General features: G+C 51.0%; 3 protein-coding genes and 1 non-coding gene across 4 annotated transcripts; 2 read left to right on the forward strand and 2 right to left on the reverse strand.

Moving 5' to 3' along the window:
- Window positions 1-68: 68 nt before the first annotated feature.
- Window positions 69-2,985, forward strand: IWZ02DRAFT_445273 (guanine nucleotide exchange factor Vps9). Its single transcript, XM_066767155.1, has 5 exons — window positions 69-1,536; window positions 1,583-1,660; window positions 1,707-1,879; window positions 1,924-2,639; window positions 2,689-2,985. Exons 1-5 carry the CDS (start codon window positions 144-146, stop codon window positions 2,729-2,731), a joined length of 2,403 nt encoding a protein of 800 aa, XP_066625570.1. The 5' UTR covers window positions 69-143; the 3' UTR covers window positions 2,732-2,985.
- A 3,268-nt stretch (window positions 2,986-6,253) lies between these two features.
- On the reverse strand, window positions 6,254-7,497 carry IWZ02DRAFT_191443 (uncharacterized protein). The gene is made up of 2 exons (XM_066762440.1): window positions 7,097-7,497; window positions 6,254-6,896 (listed from the first exon to the last, which is right to left on the reverse strand). Exons 1-2 carry the CDS (start codon window positions 7,234-7,236, stop codon window positions 6,368-6,370), a joined length of 669 nt encoding a protein of 222 aa, XP_066625571.1. The 5' UTR covers window positions 7,237-7,497; the 3' UTR covers window positions 6,254-6,367.
- A 160-nt stretch (window positions 7,498-7,657) lies between these two features.
- IWZ02DRAFT_445280 (major facilitator superfamily domain-containing protein) lies at window positions 7,658-10,613 on the forward strand. Its single transcript, XM_066767156.1, has 5 exons — window positions 7,658-8,257; window positions 8,496-8,619; window positions 8,662-9,048; window positions 9,106-9,282; window positions 9,329-10,613. Exons 1-5 carry the CDS (start codon window positions 8,115-8,117, stop codon window positions 10,262-10,264), a joined length of 1,767 nt encoding a protein of 588 aa, XP_066625572.1. The 5' UTR covers window positions 7,658-8,114; the 3' UTR covers window positions 10,265-10,613.
- Window positions 10,614-11,969: 1,356 nt separating this feature from the next.
- On the reverse strand, window positions 11,970-12,051 carry IWZ02DRAFT_t30. The gene has a single exon. It is a non-coding gene; the product is annotated as a tRNA-Thr (tRNA).
- Window positions 12,052-13,781: the final 1,730 nt, after the last annotated feature.

Consider the following 13,781-nt stretch of genomic DNA (forward strand, 5'->3'; position numbering starts at 1 on the left):
CCATGTCACAAGGAAGTTGAGCTAAGCCCTACCGCCAGCGACTCTGGGCCTCCCCGCCTTCGTCGTCCCTTGACACCTCCAACGGACAACACCTTCGCTGCGTGCTAGACACCATTGCCGTCTCTTCGCTCATTCACGGTTTTATGTCTGCTCCCGCGCTCCCACCAACCACCGACCAGCAGCTCCCGCTGTCGCCTGCCTCCGTCTCCGCCTCCGCCGCCCGCTCCGCTGCCCCTCTCCCTGATCCTGATCCCGCCGACAGCCCAACACCAGCCCAACCTGGAGGAGAAGGACATGCGCCGAAGAATGCTGAGAGCCACATTGCGCCCCCAGCGGAAGACAGCCTCAATCGTGCCGCAAACATGAATGACAATGCTGCACATCCTGAAGGACCCAACTCTCAGAACAACTCAAAACCTCCGCAAATCCCACAACAAGCTCCCTCGGCCCAAATGGACGGGCTATCGATAGCAGATGCCTCCACTCAAGGCACAGACCCATCCTCAAACTCACCCTCTCCTCGACAGTCCCACCAGAAATGGACAAATTCATTCGATCAGACCAACCCCTCCTCGCGCTTGCCTGAGACACCCCCGAAACACGCCGACATGTCCATCGATCCTCAAGACGATAGCTTTGCTGGTTTTAGCGAGAAAGACGACGGCCCAGAGGCTGCGGTAACATCCGGAGGCGGTGACGATTCGAGGTCCGAGATACAGAGCATAATGGATCAGTTTGGCGAGGGGGTGGAGGGGCCTGGCATGGATGAAATCATGTCTCCACGGCTTGAAAAGGCAAATCCCATGTTTGGAACATCTTCTTCCTTTCCTCCACGAAAATCGAGTTTACAGCCTCCAGAACGAAACATTTCTGAGCAAATGGAAAGTCAAGATCAAGAGACAGCCGCGCCGGAACCATCCACGTCTGTGCAGTCTCAACCGCCTCAAGAACCTCCACCTGCAAAAGAAAAAGGACCCGCGTCTAGTGCTGCTCAGACGGCACCCAACCTCCACAAGCCTCCCCCTCCTGAGCCAGATCCAGAGCCCGATCTACCATTCGACTTTCATCGATTCCTTGAGCAGCTACGTCATCGCACCGCGGATCCCGTCGCCAAATTTCTGCGGTCATTTCTCTACGAATTTGGCAAGAAACAATGGATGGTACATGAGCAGGTCAAAATCATCAGTGACTTTCTCGAGTTTATAAGTAAAAAGATGGCACAATGTGAAGTTTGGCGGGCAGTATCAGACGCCGAGTTTGACAATGCAAGGGAAGGTATGGAAAAGCTGGTCATGAACAGGCTGTATACGCAGACCTTTTCGCCAGCCATTCCACCCCCTGAGCCAATGCTTGGAAAGAATAGGAGAAGAGGGCCACAACAGGGACCAGGCAGACGCGGCCAACATCAAGAAGATGTGGAGAGAGACGAGGTTCTGGCACAAAAGATTCGCATCTACAACTGGGTGAGGGAGGAACATCTCGACATTAAACCTGTGGACGAGAAGGGAACAAAATTTTTGAAGTTGGCACAGCAAGGTATGACAGCAAAGCACTGGGTTGCAAGCTGGCTAACATGATTCAGAGCTGCTCAAAATCAGAAATTATCGAGCCCCGAGGGACAAGGTGATTTGCATCCTGAACTGTTGCAAAGTAATATTTGGTGAGATTGGAAAATCATCTCACACGACTTCATACTGATGAAGTAGGCTTCTTGAAAAATGCGCAGTCGGATCAGTCTGCCGATTCTTTTGTTCCTTTGCTGATTTTCACGGTTCTCCGCGCCAATCCGGACCATCTTGTGTCGAACGTGCAGTACATATTGCGTTTCCGCAATCCTGACAAGCTTGGTGGTGAAACCGGATACTACATATCATCATTGGTATTGTGCCTCTCCAATTTTCTCGCTTGTGCTAATTTTGATAGATGGGCGCTATTCAATTCATCGAGAACCTCGACCGAACAAGCCTAACCATAAGCGATGAGGACTTTGAGAAGAATGTAGAGGCCTCGGTGTCTGCCATTGCGGAGAGAAAGTCGTTGGACCAAGAACGCCAACTCCAGCTGCGTTCATCGACCAATCGTCACCCTTCTCCTGCCCCTGGTGGCATGCACATATCAGAAAAATCTACTCTCAGCCGACCCGAGGTCACTCCACGCAACTCTCTCGACGCTGAACGAATTCCGGCTCGCAGCAACTCGGTACGGGCTAGCTCCAGTAACCATCAGCAAGACTCTGAAGATGGTGATAATGCAGCCGTTGCTGGTCTTCTACGTACCATTCAGCGCCCACTCTCTACCATTGGGCGTATCTTTTCGGATGATTTCACGAATGAAAAGTCCTCTGGCAGCCAGCAACAAAGCTCTGGTGCGTCCTTGTACCCAGGATCCCGGTCACATCCACTTCGTCGGCATACTGACGAGCCAATGAGTGAGGCAGGTAGGCTAAGCGAAGAGCAACAACGACAACTGCAGCAAGCGAGTGTCGAAGATGCAGAGGCACGCCAGGCGAGCGTAGATACCGAGGAAGCACTTCGGATTCAACGGCAGGAGCACAAGGTCGTTGTAGATACTTTGGTGGGCATGTTTCCCGGCTTGGACCGGGATGTAATTGACGATGTGGTGAGGATGAAGGACGGGCGGTAAGTTGACTCACATCAGGCACTTTTCAAGTCACTAATGGTCCTCCAGAGTTGGGTTGGCAGTCGATGCGTGTCTGGCCCTTAGCAACTAGTCAAGCGTTTAAAGCGAATGAGCGATTAAGCAAGCAAGGCGCGACTGACAGCAAATGATGCCTTGCCTTGATCGCGATACATGCTGGGCGAGGGTAGTTTTCAGATTTGGATGGCGTTGGTACTTCCTGCCGGTCAGTGTTGCATCGGTTTTGCCCTTTCGTTTCTCGTTTCTGTCGTTATCACTTGAGGGTTGGTCTTGAGAAGGCTGGTTGGTGCTAGATATCTTGCTTCAAAGCAGTCCATTCTTCCCATTCTTATTTCATCCTGCCAGTCAAGACAACGCGATACTTGGGTGTGAGTTGCCATTCTCGCTGCCGGATAACCAGCTTCCTGAGGCGCTCTACGCCTGATCCGAATGCCGGAACCATCTATCTCCTTCAACGATCTTCTTACCTGACCCATCGCCCATTTCCACTTTTTACAGCTTGCATTCAGGCAGCCGGGAACATCGGGCCCGGCAAACACCAACTCTTCCCTCGTGCTCGTACACGTCTATCCGCCTTTCCGAGTTGCAAAAGCAAGACTTTGTGTCTCTCGCCACTTTCATCCATCTCTCATTAACGGTGACCTGAGCACCTCCTCTCGCCTACACCCCGATCTCCTTGCAAGGGCAGCTGAAGCCTCACTCGAATGCTCCTTCGCCGTGACCTACCTGGTCAGGCGAGATACGACATGCATACGATGCAGGCCGTTGAGAATCGAAACTGCAGTCAGCCGGTCAGTCAGTCATCCTGTCTATCCATTTCTGATGCAAGCTGCCAGGAGGTCGGTCCGCGCAGCTCCGCTCCGTCCCTGAAAAGCGTGCATTGCCTACTCACGCTGTCTCGCAGAAGCAGCTCAGCTCGGCTCGACTGCGTCGTGGGTGTGGGTGTTGACGAGGCGTCGGTCTAGAATCGCTCGCACGGCGGCAGCTCCGTGATTCTGGGGCCTCCGAGCGACAGTCGACCCTACCGCTGGCGTGCGTTTGTCGCGTGTAGCGCAATGAGCAGGCGGCGGCAATTTGGCCAGCGTCCCTGGTCTTGATGGCTGCCCTGAAGCACCGCCGCAGCTTGCTCTGCTTGCGTTCTTGCGTCATGGCCATCATACACTTGACGGCGAGAGGGGCGGAGCGCTCGCCTGGGCCGCCAAGGAAGACCATGATGCATCTGGTGGTGAGCTGGTGGAAGTGTCTAACTACCTACGCCACCGACCCGGAGGACCTGCCAAGGCACCACCAGCGTTGGGTGGAGGGGTAGATGGATCATACCCCTCTCTCTCATACATACATACATTATCTCCCCTTCCATGCCGCCATCGCGCTACCGTACGGCCTGGCTGCGTACGGCTGAGCGAACTGCTCGTTACTGCGCTCTGCCCTATGTCGCCACTCAAGACTACGGTAGCTGAGGCGGGCTCGCCACACCGGCGTGCTGGGAAGCTCCCACCATCATGCCCTTACCCTTGGCCGCGGCCTGCTTTCTGGGTCTGCACTCGTCTACCTTCATCACGTCGTCGCCGCCGGTCAGTCTGTTTGTCTGTTTGTTGAGAGGCTGAGCTGAGCCTCACCAGTGCGCTACGGTGACGTACAGGCAAGCTCGATCATTCAATCGCGTAATAGCGACAATGGAGGCGAACAACAGGCAGACGAGCGAGCCAGCAAGCCAGCCAGCCAGCCAGCCGGATGCAAAACATGACGTGGTGCCGCCCCACGCGCGACGCTTCGCTTGCGTGCGTCGTCCTTGCACGCTCCCCGAGGTGTAGTGGTGGTGGTGGTGATGGTGTTTAGGTCCAGTCCTCGAGACGAATGACACAGTAGAGGAGAGTAGGTTAGGGCAGTGGGCCGCGGGCGCGCGCGCAGACGGGTAGCATCGAGGTGATGAGATGCAGAACAAGACAAGACAGCAGGCATCGCACGAGGTAGCGCGGACGAGCTGAGCAAAACACCACCTAGCTACATACATGGTAGGTGTCTGCTGCTGAGCTGACAAAGACAAAGTAAAGTCTCCGCTCGCCCGTCGGCCGCGGCGGCCGCGCCGTCGCTGGCTAGCGCCTAGTTTGCGCGACGCGCCCACCTGCTGCGGTGTTGGATTTGCATTTTGACTTTTGCGTTTTGCCTTTGCGAGCGAGCGAGACCGCAGCAGCAGCAGAAGCGGAGTGTTATGGTTACGGGTGCGAGCGCCTTCTCAGCGCCGCGTCCTGCGCGCCATCGGCGAGAGGCGGGTGGGTGTACTGGACCGAGTGAGTGACTGAGGGCGTGGGTGAGTGAGTGAGCGAGGCCGGAGTGCGGACCGTGTCTTGTCCTGTCTCGTCTTGACTTGTCTCGTCGCGCGTCATGGAGCTTTGTTATGGTGTTTGAGATAGGGCAGATGGAGAGACAGGCCATGAAGGTGGCTGTTTGTGGCTTGCTGCCAAAAGATGTGCCATACCAGCCAGCCCGCTTGACTTTCTCTGTCGCTCCGCGGAGCTTGAATCCTGCCGTTTGTTGGCTGTTCTGAAGTTGAACGCTTTTCCTCTGTAGCGTGGGTGGGGTTGAATGCTCCCTGTCCGCGCCTCTTTGATGATACGAATTCCCCGCATTCACCCGTTTTGTCTTGAATTTGTTCGACTTTTGGCAGCAAACCTTCTCCTGTCCCGGTTTTTCTTCTGGTACAACACCACACGTGGTGGCTTGTTTCGGTCGAGAGGTGCCTGGAGGGGCTGATGCAGTTGTAATAGGCGTGTCCAGACCTTCACATCGCAGTATGAGACCTGTATCTGTCAAAGATCTTCAAGTGCCAGTGCTCATTGTGGGAGCAGTCGTCTAACAGAAGGCATCAGCTCGCGTTTCTGGCCTTGCAGTTGGCTCGTCCTGAACTCGTCTTTCGCACTCGGTAGCTGATACAATCGGCAGCATCGCACGGCATCTGCGAGGTGTCGTTAATTTCGTTTTTGCTTTTGCGCTGATCCACCCGAAGTGGGAGGTGAGTGGCGCGCCTAGAACAATCAAAGGCGTCGGGATGAAATCAATGGTGGATTGTGCTGGAGACATGAGACAAAATCGACGGGTAGAAAATTCTCGAACACGAGATGGGCGCAAAAAGGTGTCTCGTTACACCACATGTGCAGCGAAAACGTGTTTCATTTAACTCTGTTCAGTTTCAGAAATCTGTGATGAGCAGAAGTTTTTGGATATATGAGACTTCCACTTCTCCTTCGCCGAGGTCTTGTTGGATATTGTAGCAAAGTGAATCAAGAGGCTGAGATTCAACATGTTGCAACTGGGATGTTCCCTGCCTTTGCCTCCACATTCGTCTAATAGTCGGTGGGTTGCGGCCGCCATTATCAACCCAACCTCATCTGGAAGCCGAGCTACGCTTTGCTGCAGATACCGGTTTGCGACGATTTGGAACGGTACCACGAGACTGGACTGTGGAACGCCACTCGGCTGACCATAGGATTGCAGCGCTAGGCATGCGATGCTGGCGATCTGTCCAGAAGAGCGGATCATCGACTCGTCATGGTCGTGGTATGATGCCATGCGTGAATGGTCAAGGAAATTTCGTGAATGAGCGTTGACTGTCTCATGAAACGAGCGGTCTGATTGCTGCCTTTTGGAGTCTTGCGCTTGGCTGACTTTTTAGGCGAAATCGTAGGTCTGGTGTATGGATGCTCCCGGTTCAGTCGCAGGGTGGGTAAACATCCAGGTGAATGTCGATGCGTATCCTTGGCAGAAACGAGTGGTGCTTTTGACGGGATGGGTTTAATGGTACTTCGGCAACTGTGAAGAAACTTGCAGATTTTCTCGCCTTTTCGCTTGGAATCTCATGGCTGACAGGCCTTGAAGGATTTGGTGTTGGCTTGGCCAGTTTTGAGAGATGGTCGTGTAAAAGTTTTTCATAGTGCGCAGCTTCGGCTTCGACTGCCAATTCATGGGCGCTCGGTTTGGACGGAGGCGGCATTTCCTCTTTTCTCGACATTATGTAAATGGCGCGTGCTGTCGACAAGGCTGTTGTGCCGATGGCGTGGCAAACTATCAAAGGACGAAGAGTGTAGTAAGTAATCGACCCGGCGACGAGATGGAGGCAATCGCGCGACATTTTTGCTGCTTTGGAGTAGAGAACGAGGCTGACAAGGAGGATATAATGGTCCAACATCTTCAACATTTGGAAGGAATATCTTCGTGGTTGTACAATTCCAATTCGGTTACTGTGTACGTCAGAAACATTGTTTTTGCATGTTGATAAATTGATGAATGGCACATTGGCCGTCGTCTCTTGCCTGGAGCAGCCGTGCGCTGAAACTCGCGCGGCGGACATGTCAGATAAACAGCATCGTGACTGTTCAATCAAAATGACGACAGGCCGGCCATGTGGAGCATACCAGTGTCAGAACCAGTGGTTGCTTGCCTATTCTTCAACAGATGTTTGTTGAGTCTGATCTGCAGTCGAATGCAGATGCATGCGAGAGATGCTTCACGTGAAGTTTTCTGAGCATTAGGTTTACACAGCCAGGCAGTCGTCATGGCCAAGGAGTTGAGAGGGTGCATGAGAGGCGAACATGTTTGGATCTGTAGCTAGCATGCATGAAGACGCCTGTCCAGGTCTCTGTGGCGAGGGCTAGTCGCTGAGCCACCGTGACCACAGGCAAGCCACAGAGTCGAGACGAGACAGTGAGGGGCTGTCGATTGAAGCCGGTCCATGTATGAGCTTGATCGACGGGCCGCGATTTCGTTTGTGGAGTGGGCAGGCTGACGAATTTTCGGCCGGCGCGTCTTGAAGGTGCCGCTAGCTGCATCGTGACGGCATCGGCACGTAAACTCTGTCGAAACGCAGAAGACGAAGCGCGGAAAGCGCCAAGCTGAGTTGGACTTCCTGGGTTGGATGTTGGAGGTTGAGAGTTGGGGGTCGAGGGAGCCACGAGAGGCGTCTTCGTCTATCTCAGCCTCGGCGTCTGGCATCCCCTGTCAACACCAACCCACCTCTCGCCCTCCTGCACTCATCTCATCGCGACAACACCAACCAAACACTCGACAAGCGCAGGCGACGGCACGACTTGCCGATTGTTCCCGATGACCACCACCTTCGCCCCCTTGACGAGGTTGCCATGGCGATTCTCCGTCTTCGCATCAACTGTCGTCCAGCATCACATAGGCGTCAAACTTGAGTGCGCAGTCAGCATGCTAAGCTATAAGGTTCCCGCCTGCAGCCGTCCGACAGGGCCACCAAGAACCAGGACGGCGCTCTCGACGGAAGACTTGCCGAGCCAATGGTGCCAGCTCGAGGCGGTACAGCCCAAGAGATGGGCCAGAGCCAAGTCAGATCCCGTCCGCTACGCCGTTGGTCTTGAAAAACTACTGCAAGCCATTCCGGAAGGCTGCCTCGTGTGACGTTTTGGGACATGTGCTAGGACAACAATCCAGCCGTTATGAGACGTCTCTGTCAAGCTGCCCAGATTGCAATTCCTTTTTTACTCCCTGGCTGCAAGACCCACTCCCCTGCATTGATTGATTCGTCCTCCCAATGCCGTAGCTGGCGGTTTACTTGCAAAGAGGTTATATCTATGGCTCGGTCAGTTCCCTCCTTCTAATCCCTCAGCAGCCGTCCTTCTGCCCCTCCAGTCACTCTTCTCTCTTCACCTCACAATGGACTCCCGTCCGCAGGCAGACATCACTCCTTGTGATCCAAAGACATCCTGCACTGAAATGTCCCAGCTCGGGTCGGGGCGCAACAGTTTCAGCGATGCTGCCCTAAACCGCAACGACTCACAAAAATCTTCTGGGCTATCTGATCTGACAACTTTGAAAAGTGCCAGTCCAACGCCGCCAGAGGAATTCAAACCTGGCTGGCGATTCCTTGCTGCATTTATTTGTCTCTGCATTGTAAATCTTGTTTGCGCTCTCGATGCCACTTCGATTTCGGTGGCACTTCCTGTGAGTTTCCATTCTCTCTTCCGGATGTAGCTAATTTTTCAGGTCATATCCGATGCCCTCCATGGAACTGGAATTGAAGCCTTTTGGACGGGCACGTCCTTTCTCCTCACCGCAACAGTCTTTCAGCCGAGCTTTGCATCTCTTTCCCATGTCTTTGGGCGAAAACCACTCCTCCTCATTGCCCTCACATTCTTCACCGTCGGCGCGATAGCGGGTGCCGTCTCCAATGACTTTACGGCTCTCTTGACGAGCAGGGTGATACAGGGTATCGGAGGAGGTGGAATTGCCGCCTTGACAGGCGTCATCATCACTGACATGGTTCCACTGAAGGAAAGAGGCAAATGGCTTGGACTGGTAACCATGATGTGGGCAATTGGAAGTGTGATTGGTCCCGTCATCGGAGGTGTGTTGGCAGAGAAGGTCTCATGGGTGAGTGGCGACCGACTCCCTGTTTCTTTCTTGTTCGTTCGAGCTAACGGTCGACAGCGGTGGATCTTCTGGATCAATGTTCCATTCTGCGCCATTGGATACGTCATGATTCCGCTCTTTTTGAAGCTGCAGTACAAGCCGGGCAATTTTGCTCAAAAACTCAAGCAGATTGACTGGATTGGGTCGTTTTTGTTTGTGGCTTCGACGACGTCGACTCTGATTCCCATCACATGGGTAAGTTTGAAAGCCTCGCTTCTGATATGTCAACTGACCAATCTAGGGCGGTGTCATGTACCCGTGGGACCACTGGCGCACCCTTGTTCCCCTCGTCGTCGGCGTTTGCGGTCTGCTCGTTTTCATCGTTTACTCCAAATTCATCCCCAAGGAGCCCATCCTGAGGGGCACTCTCTTCAAAAATGTCACGGCACTCGTCTGCTACGTCAGCATCGTCATCCACGGCATGATGCTGTGGTCTGCTCTCTACTACATGCCGCTCTACTTCCAAGCCGCCAAGTCCATGTCGCCAACGACTTCGGGTATTGCCCTCTTCCCGTGGACCTTTACCACCGCACCCGCCGCCGTCATTGCCGGAATCCTCATTGCAAAGACGGGTCGCTACCGTTGGGCCATGTACTTTGGCTGGTTCACGACTACTGTCGGCAGCGGACTCCTCATCCTCTACAAGGAACACACGCCTGCGCGGGAATGGATCCCGCTGGCACTCATCTCGGGCATGGGACTTGGTTTCCTGTACCCAGCCATGAGTCTCTGCAACCAAGCGGCCGCAGTCAAGGGAGACGTTGCCGCAGCAGCAGCCCTGAACCCTTTCTTCCGCAACTTTGGGCAGACGCTGGGCGTCGCGGTGGGCGGAACGGTGGTGCAAAACCAAGTCAAGAAGAAGCTGCTCGCATCCGCCATCCCCGCCGTGGCGGCCAAGGCGGCCGAATACAGCAAGGACGCGACGACACTGGTCAGCGTGGTCAAGGCCATGCGCGGCGACCCCAGCATGGCCGCCGTGCGTCACGACCTCATCGACGCTTACATTACCGCGCTTCACGTCCTCTGGATCGTCATGTGCAGTCTGGGTGCCCTCGCCGGCGTCCTCACCATCCTGTTCGTCAAGGCATACTCGATGGACCGCGAGCTGGAGACGGACCAAGGCTTCGTCGACAGCAGGCGCGACGAGATGCGCGAGGTGGATGAGACGAGTGCATAGACGTGTCATGGCTGCTGGTCATCCATCTCTCACACCTCAATTGCGAGATTGCCGCGGCTTCTGCCTGGACAGACGCTCCCTCTCGACCCAACATTTCTCTCCTCCAACCTTTTCCTTGTCGCCCTTCAAATTCCGTTTCCTTAGGAGCATTCAAGTATATCCCATCAACCTCAGATTGCGATTGTCGGGAGGATATATTCTCATCTTTCCCGAAAGGGCCTTAGTAGCAGTGGTTTTGTGCGTTCGCTTTGGGTTGGGATGCGTGCTAGATAGTATCCCTCCCTCATAGCTATATATACCGTCTTGATGTGGTACGCGAAAAGCTTAATACAGTATTGATATCCACAACAGTGCAGTGTTGCTCAAAGATACGTGACTGTACTCGAACGCTCCCGTCCTGAGTGCTTTCGTGTTGAAGGGTTGCTGAGATACTCCCACCTGTCAGTCTTCGGTGTTTCCCTTTTTCCTCATACGTCCCATCTACCGCTTTCAACTCATAGTGTGCACGACGCCACGACTTCTTCCACTAAGCGTCAGTCCGTCGCCGGCGTCTTGTGCGGTCAGCGTGAAGCCAGCTTCTCTCAAAAGACCACCAAAACCTTTAGAATACATTCTTCGAATTTCGACCTTCTTCCTAGAGAATTGGGGCAAACGATGGTCAGGCCTTCAGTGTGTCGAGTGGAAATTGTAGCTTAAATGTCATCGAATATTTCTGCAGCATTCTGGTCGCCGATGTAACAGCCTGAAGTTACGAGTGCTAAAATGCAAAATTTAAAACTGGGACCAGTCTCCAATGCCGTACATAGTCGCGGACCTACTCGCAAAATCGCGGCAAGCCAACTTCACGGCCTCATGGTCCGGGCTTTTGACAAAGGTCCACTGCGAAATCGTCTAAAAGACTGAAAAAGATGCTTCCGCGCATACATGGTTAAATCTTTACTTCCTCAGGAGAGCCCGTCTTGGAAGTCTCCTTGACTGCGGAACTTAGTATCTGAATAGTCCAAACGTCAGTCGACCCTACAGATATATGATAAATAATGCGGAAATCCCATCTGGTCAAAAATCTTCACTTGACCCCTCCATACGCGCATGTTGTCAAAATTCCGATTGAGTGTTTCGTCTGCATCCACGTTTTAATGGCTCTCAGCTAGTAGTAAGTACATTGCCAGCTCAAATCGCGTTTTGCTCATACAGACTACCGACCACAAACCCCCGCCAAAATTCTTACCTTTCCGGCTGATCTGACGCGTCTGTCTGCCTTCGGTCTCCACGTCTAGATATTCCGCAACAACACGCTGCTCGTAAATAGTGCTGCTTGCTCAGTCGTGTAGTAAGAAGGTCGACGTTGGTCCTCATCTAGAATGAAAGCTTGCGGTCGGGCAGCTCCGTGCTTGTAAACTGTAAAGTAGTCGGTTGCAAGCGACTACTAGTGTCTATCTCGATGTTTAGGGTTCAAATAACACTGCATCATCCATCCATCGACTTCCTGCACCTACCCGTTCCCCCTTTTCTTCCTCCCCTCCTCCCCAGAGCATCACACACGATCACACCTGTCTCCTCTCTTCTCTCTTGCGTCTTTCCCCCCTCCTCCTCCTCCCATCTAAACATCCCCTCATTCCACCTCCCACAACCCCTTCTCTTCACACGTTCACACAGCAAAACAGAACGCAAACCTGTCTCTTCACCCCGGCAAAACAACAAGGGATGCCCACTCTCGGAATCGAACCGAGGATCTTCTCATGACGCTTTTCTACGAGTGAGACGCTGTACCACTAAGCCAAGCGGGCAAATTATCAATTTGATACATTGATTTTAGAGCTCTTATTTATAGCTATTCCACGTTGCGGCTTCCGTGTTTGGATTGATTGATTGATTAATTGATTAATTGATTGTTTTACGTCTTACTAGAGCTATAGGCTATCTAAGACGGAGCTATCTATAGGGGATACCATATATATTTATAAGGTAAGTAGGGATACCCGTCTAAAGAGTCTTATATAATAAAGTATAATTCTTAGTATAGTATTAGTATAGGGTTATTATAGATAGATAGTTTATCTAGGCTCTTTTTAGGTAAGGGGGGGCTAAGAACTAGCCTTCCTACTATTATCTAAGTAGATAGGTAGTATGAAGTAAGAGTAATAAAAGGAAGAGGGGTAGGAAGAAGGCATATATAGAAAAGTAAATATAGTATAGGGTAGTAGGTAAGGTAGATTATATATATACTCTACTATAGCGTTCTAGTACTATCCCTAATAGTATAACTTTAAGGTTACCTAATATTTATACTAGGGGGATAGCTTTATTAGATAATAGGGATAGTTTAGGTCCTAGGAGTAATAAGTACCGTTATAGTTACTATACTTTAACGCTATATAGGTATATATTATGCCTCTCTTTATATAGTATTTATAGTCATGCTTCTCTATAGTATAGGGGCTAGTATATAGTAAGCATTTAGTCCTATTATAACACCTAGAGGAGCTATAGCTAAATGCTTAACACTTTATATACTATATATCTAGAGTGATCTTAAGGAGCTTTATAACCCTAATACTTACTCCTATAAGATAGAGTAGCTTTAAGATAGCTATCTCTACCTCTTTTACTATATAGAAGGCTATAATAACTAACCCTACTTTTTAGGTAGCCCTCCTTTCGGCCGAAGTAAGCTAGTATAGAGTTCTAATAATAGAAAGGCTAGGATTAAAGGTATAGACCTCTTCTATAATGAATTATCCGATATTAAGTAAGTATAGGTCTTCTATAGGGATGCTATAGGTAATAACCTTATGCTAGGTTTAGTTCTCCTAGACTATAGCATCTAGGAATAGGTAAGTAAAGAGGTCCTTATAGGAGGTAAGGAATTTAGAGTTATACTAGGGTAAGCCGGTAAGTAGGATGTTACCTTTCTCCGTATATATTACTATTAACATAACTAGGCTAGATATACCTATATTCTTAAAGGCGTTATTAATATTATTTTATATAGAGAGAGGGTTAAAGTCTAGGAAGGGACTTTACTACTAGATAATGACCTACATGTCCCGTAGGGCCTTTAGGGGAGTAGTAGCTAGCTTTATAGTTATCTTTAGGTAAGGAGTTATGTATAGTTTTCTAGTAGTAGTTACTTTCTAGGCTTAGGTTATATATAATAGGTTAGCTAGGGTTATAGGAAGGATAACTAGCTTTTATAGCTAGTAGACCTTTACTCCTAGCATATAAGTAGTATTTTTAAGGGAGTAAACTTAAGTAGTAAGAACTAATAACGTATTACCTACGCGACCTATCTTAGTATAATCCTATAGGATGTTACTAAGGTTATAGAGTCTTTACTTCTTACTTATATTATATATAAGGTTTATTACGTATAGGATGTAAGAGAGTGCTATATTAATTACCTCCTAGGTAGTATTAAAGTTTAGATGAAATCCGAACCTAGTCCTTTTTCCTTAGTAGGTAGGGTTAGGTTTAGAGGCATCTACTAGGATAGTTCTCTTTAGTATAGTATACTATT

The sequence above is a fragment of the Phyllosticta citriasiana genome (assembly GCF_038021145.1).
Source record: "Phyllosticta citriasiana strain CBS 120426 chromosome Unknown IWZ02scaffold_3, whole genome shotgun sequence".
Lineage (NCBI taxonomy): Eukaryota > Fungi > Ascomycota > Dothideomycetes > Botryosphaeriales > Phyllostictaceae > Phyllosticta > Phyllosticta citriasiana.

What these genes read in the sequence shown, in the direction of transcription:
- IWZ02DRAFT_445273 (XM_066767155.1), top strand. Translation starts at nt 144, where the DNA reads ATGTCTGCTCCCGCGCTCCCACCAACCACCGACCAGCAGCTCCCGCTG. An exon ending in TTTGAAGTTGGCACAGCAAG is followed by an intron (nt 1,537 to 1,582) that starts GTATGACAGCAA and finishes AACATGATTCAG; the next exon opens with AGCTGCTCAAAATCAGAAAT. An exon ending in CTGTTGCAAAGTAATATTTG is followed by an intron (nt 1,661 to 1,706) that starts GTGAGATTGGAA and finishes CTGATGAAGTAG; the next exon opens with GCTTCTTGAAAAATGCGCAG.
- IWZ02DRAFT_445280 (XM_066767156.1), top strand. Translation starts at nt 8,115, where the DNA reads ATGAGACGTCTCTGTCAAGCTGCCCAGATTGCAATTCCTTTTTTACTC. An exon ending in CGATTTCGGTGGCACTTCCT is followed by an intron (nt 8,620 to 8,661) that starts GTGAGTTTCCAT and finishes CTAATTTTTCAG; the next exon opens with GTCATATCCGATGCCCTCCA. An exon ending in CTCTGATTCCCATCACATGG is followed by an intron (nt 9,283 to 9,328) that starts GTAAGTTTGAAA and finishes TGACCAATCTAG; the next exon opens with GGCGGTGTCATGTACCCGTG.
- IWZ02DRAFT_191443 (XM_066762440.1), bottom strand. Translation starts at nt 7,236, where the DNA reads ATGCACCCTCTCAACTCCTTGGCCATGACGACTGCCTGGCTGTGTAAA. An exon ending in AAACATCTGTTGAAGAATAG is followed by an intron (nt 6,897 to 7,096) that starts GCAAGCAACCAC and finishes TGACGTACACAG; the next exon opens with TAACCGAATTGGAATTGTAC.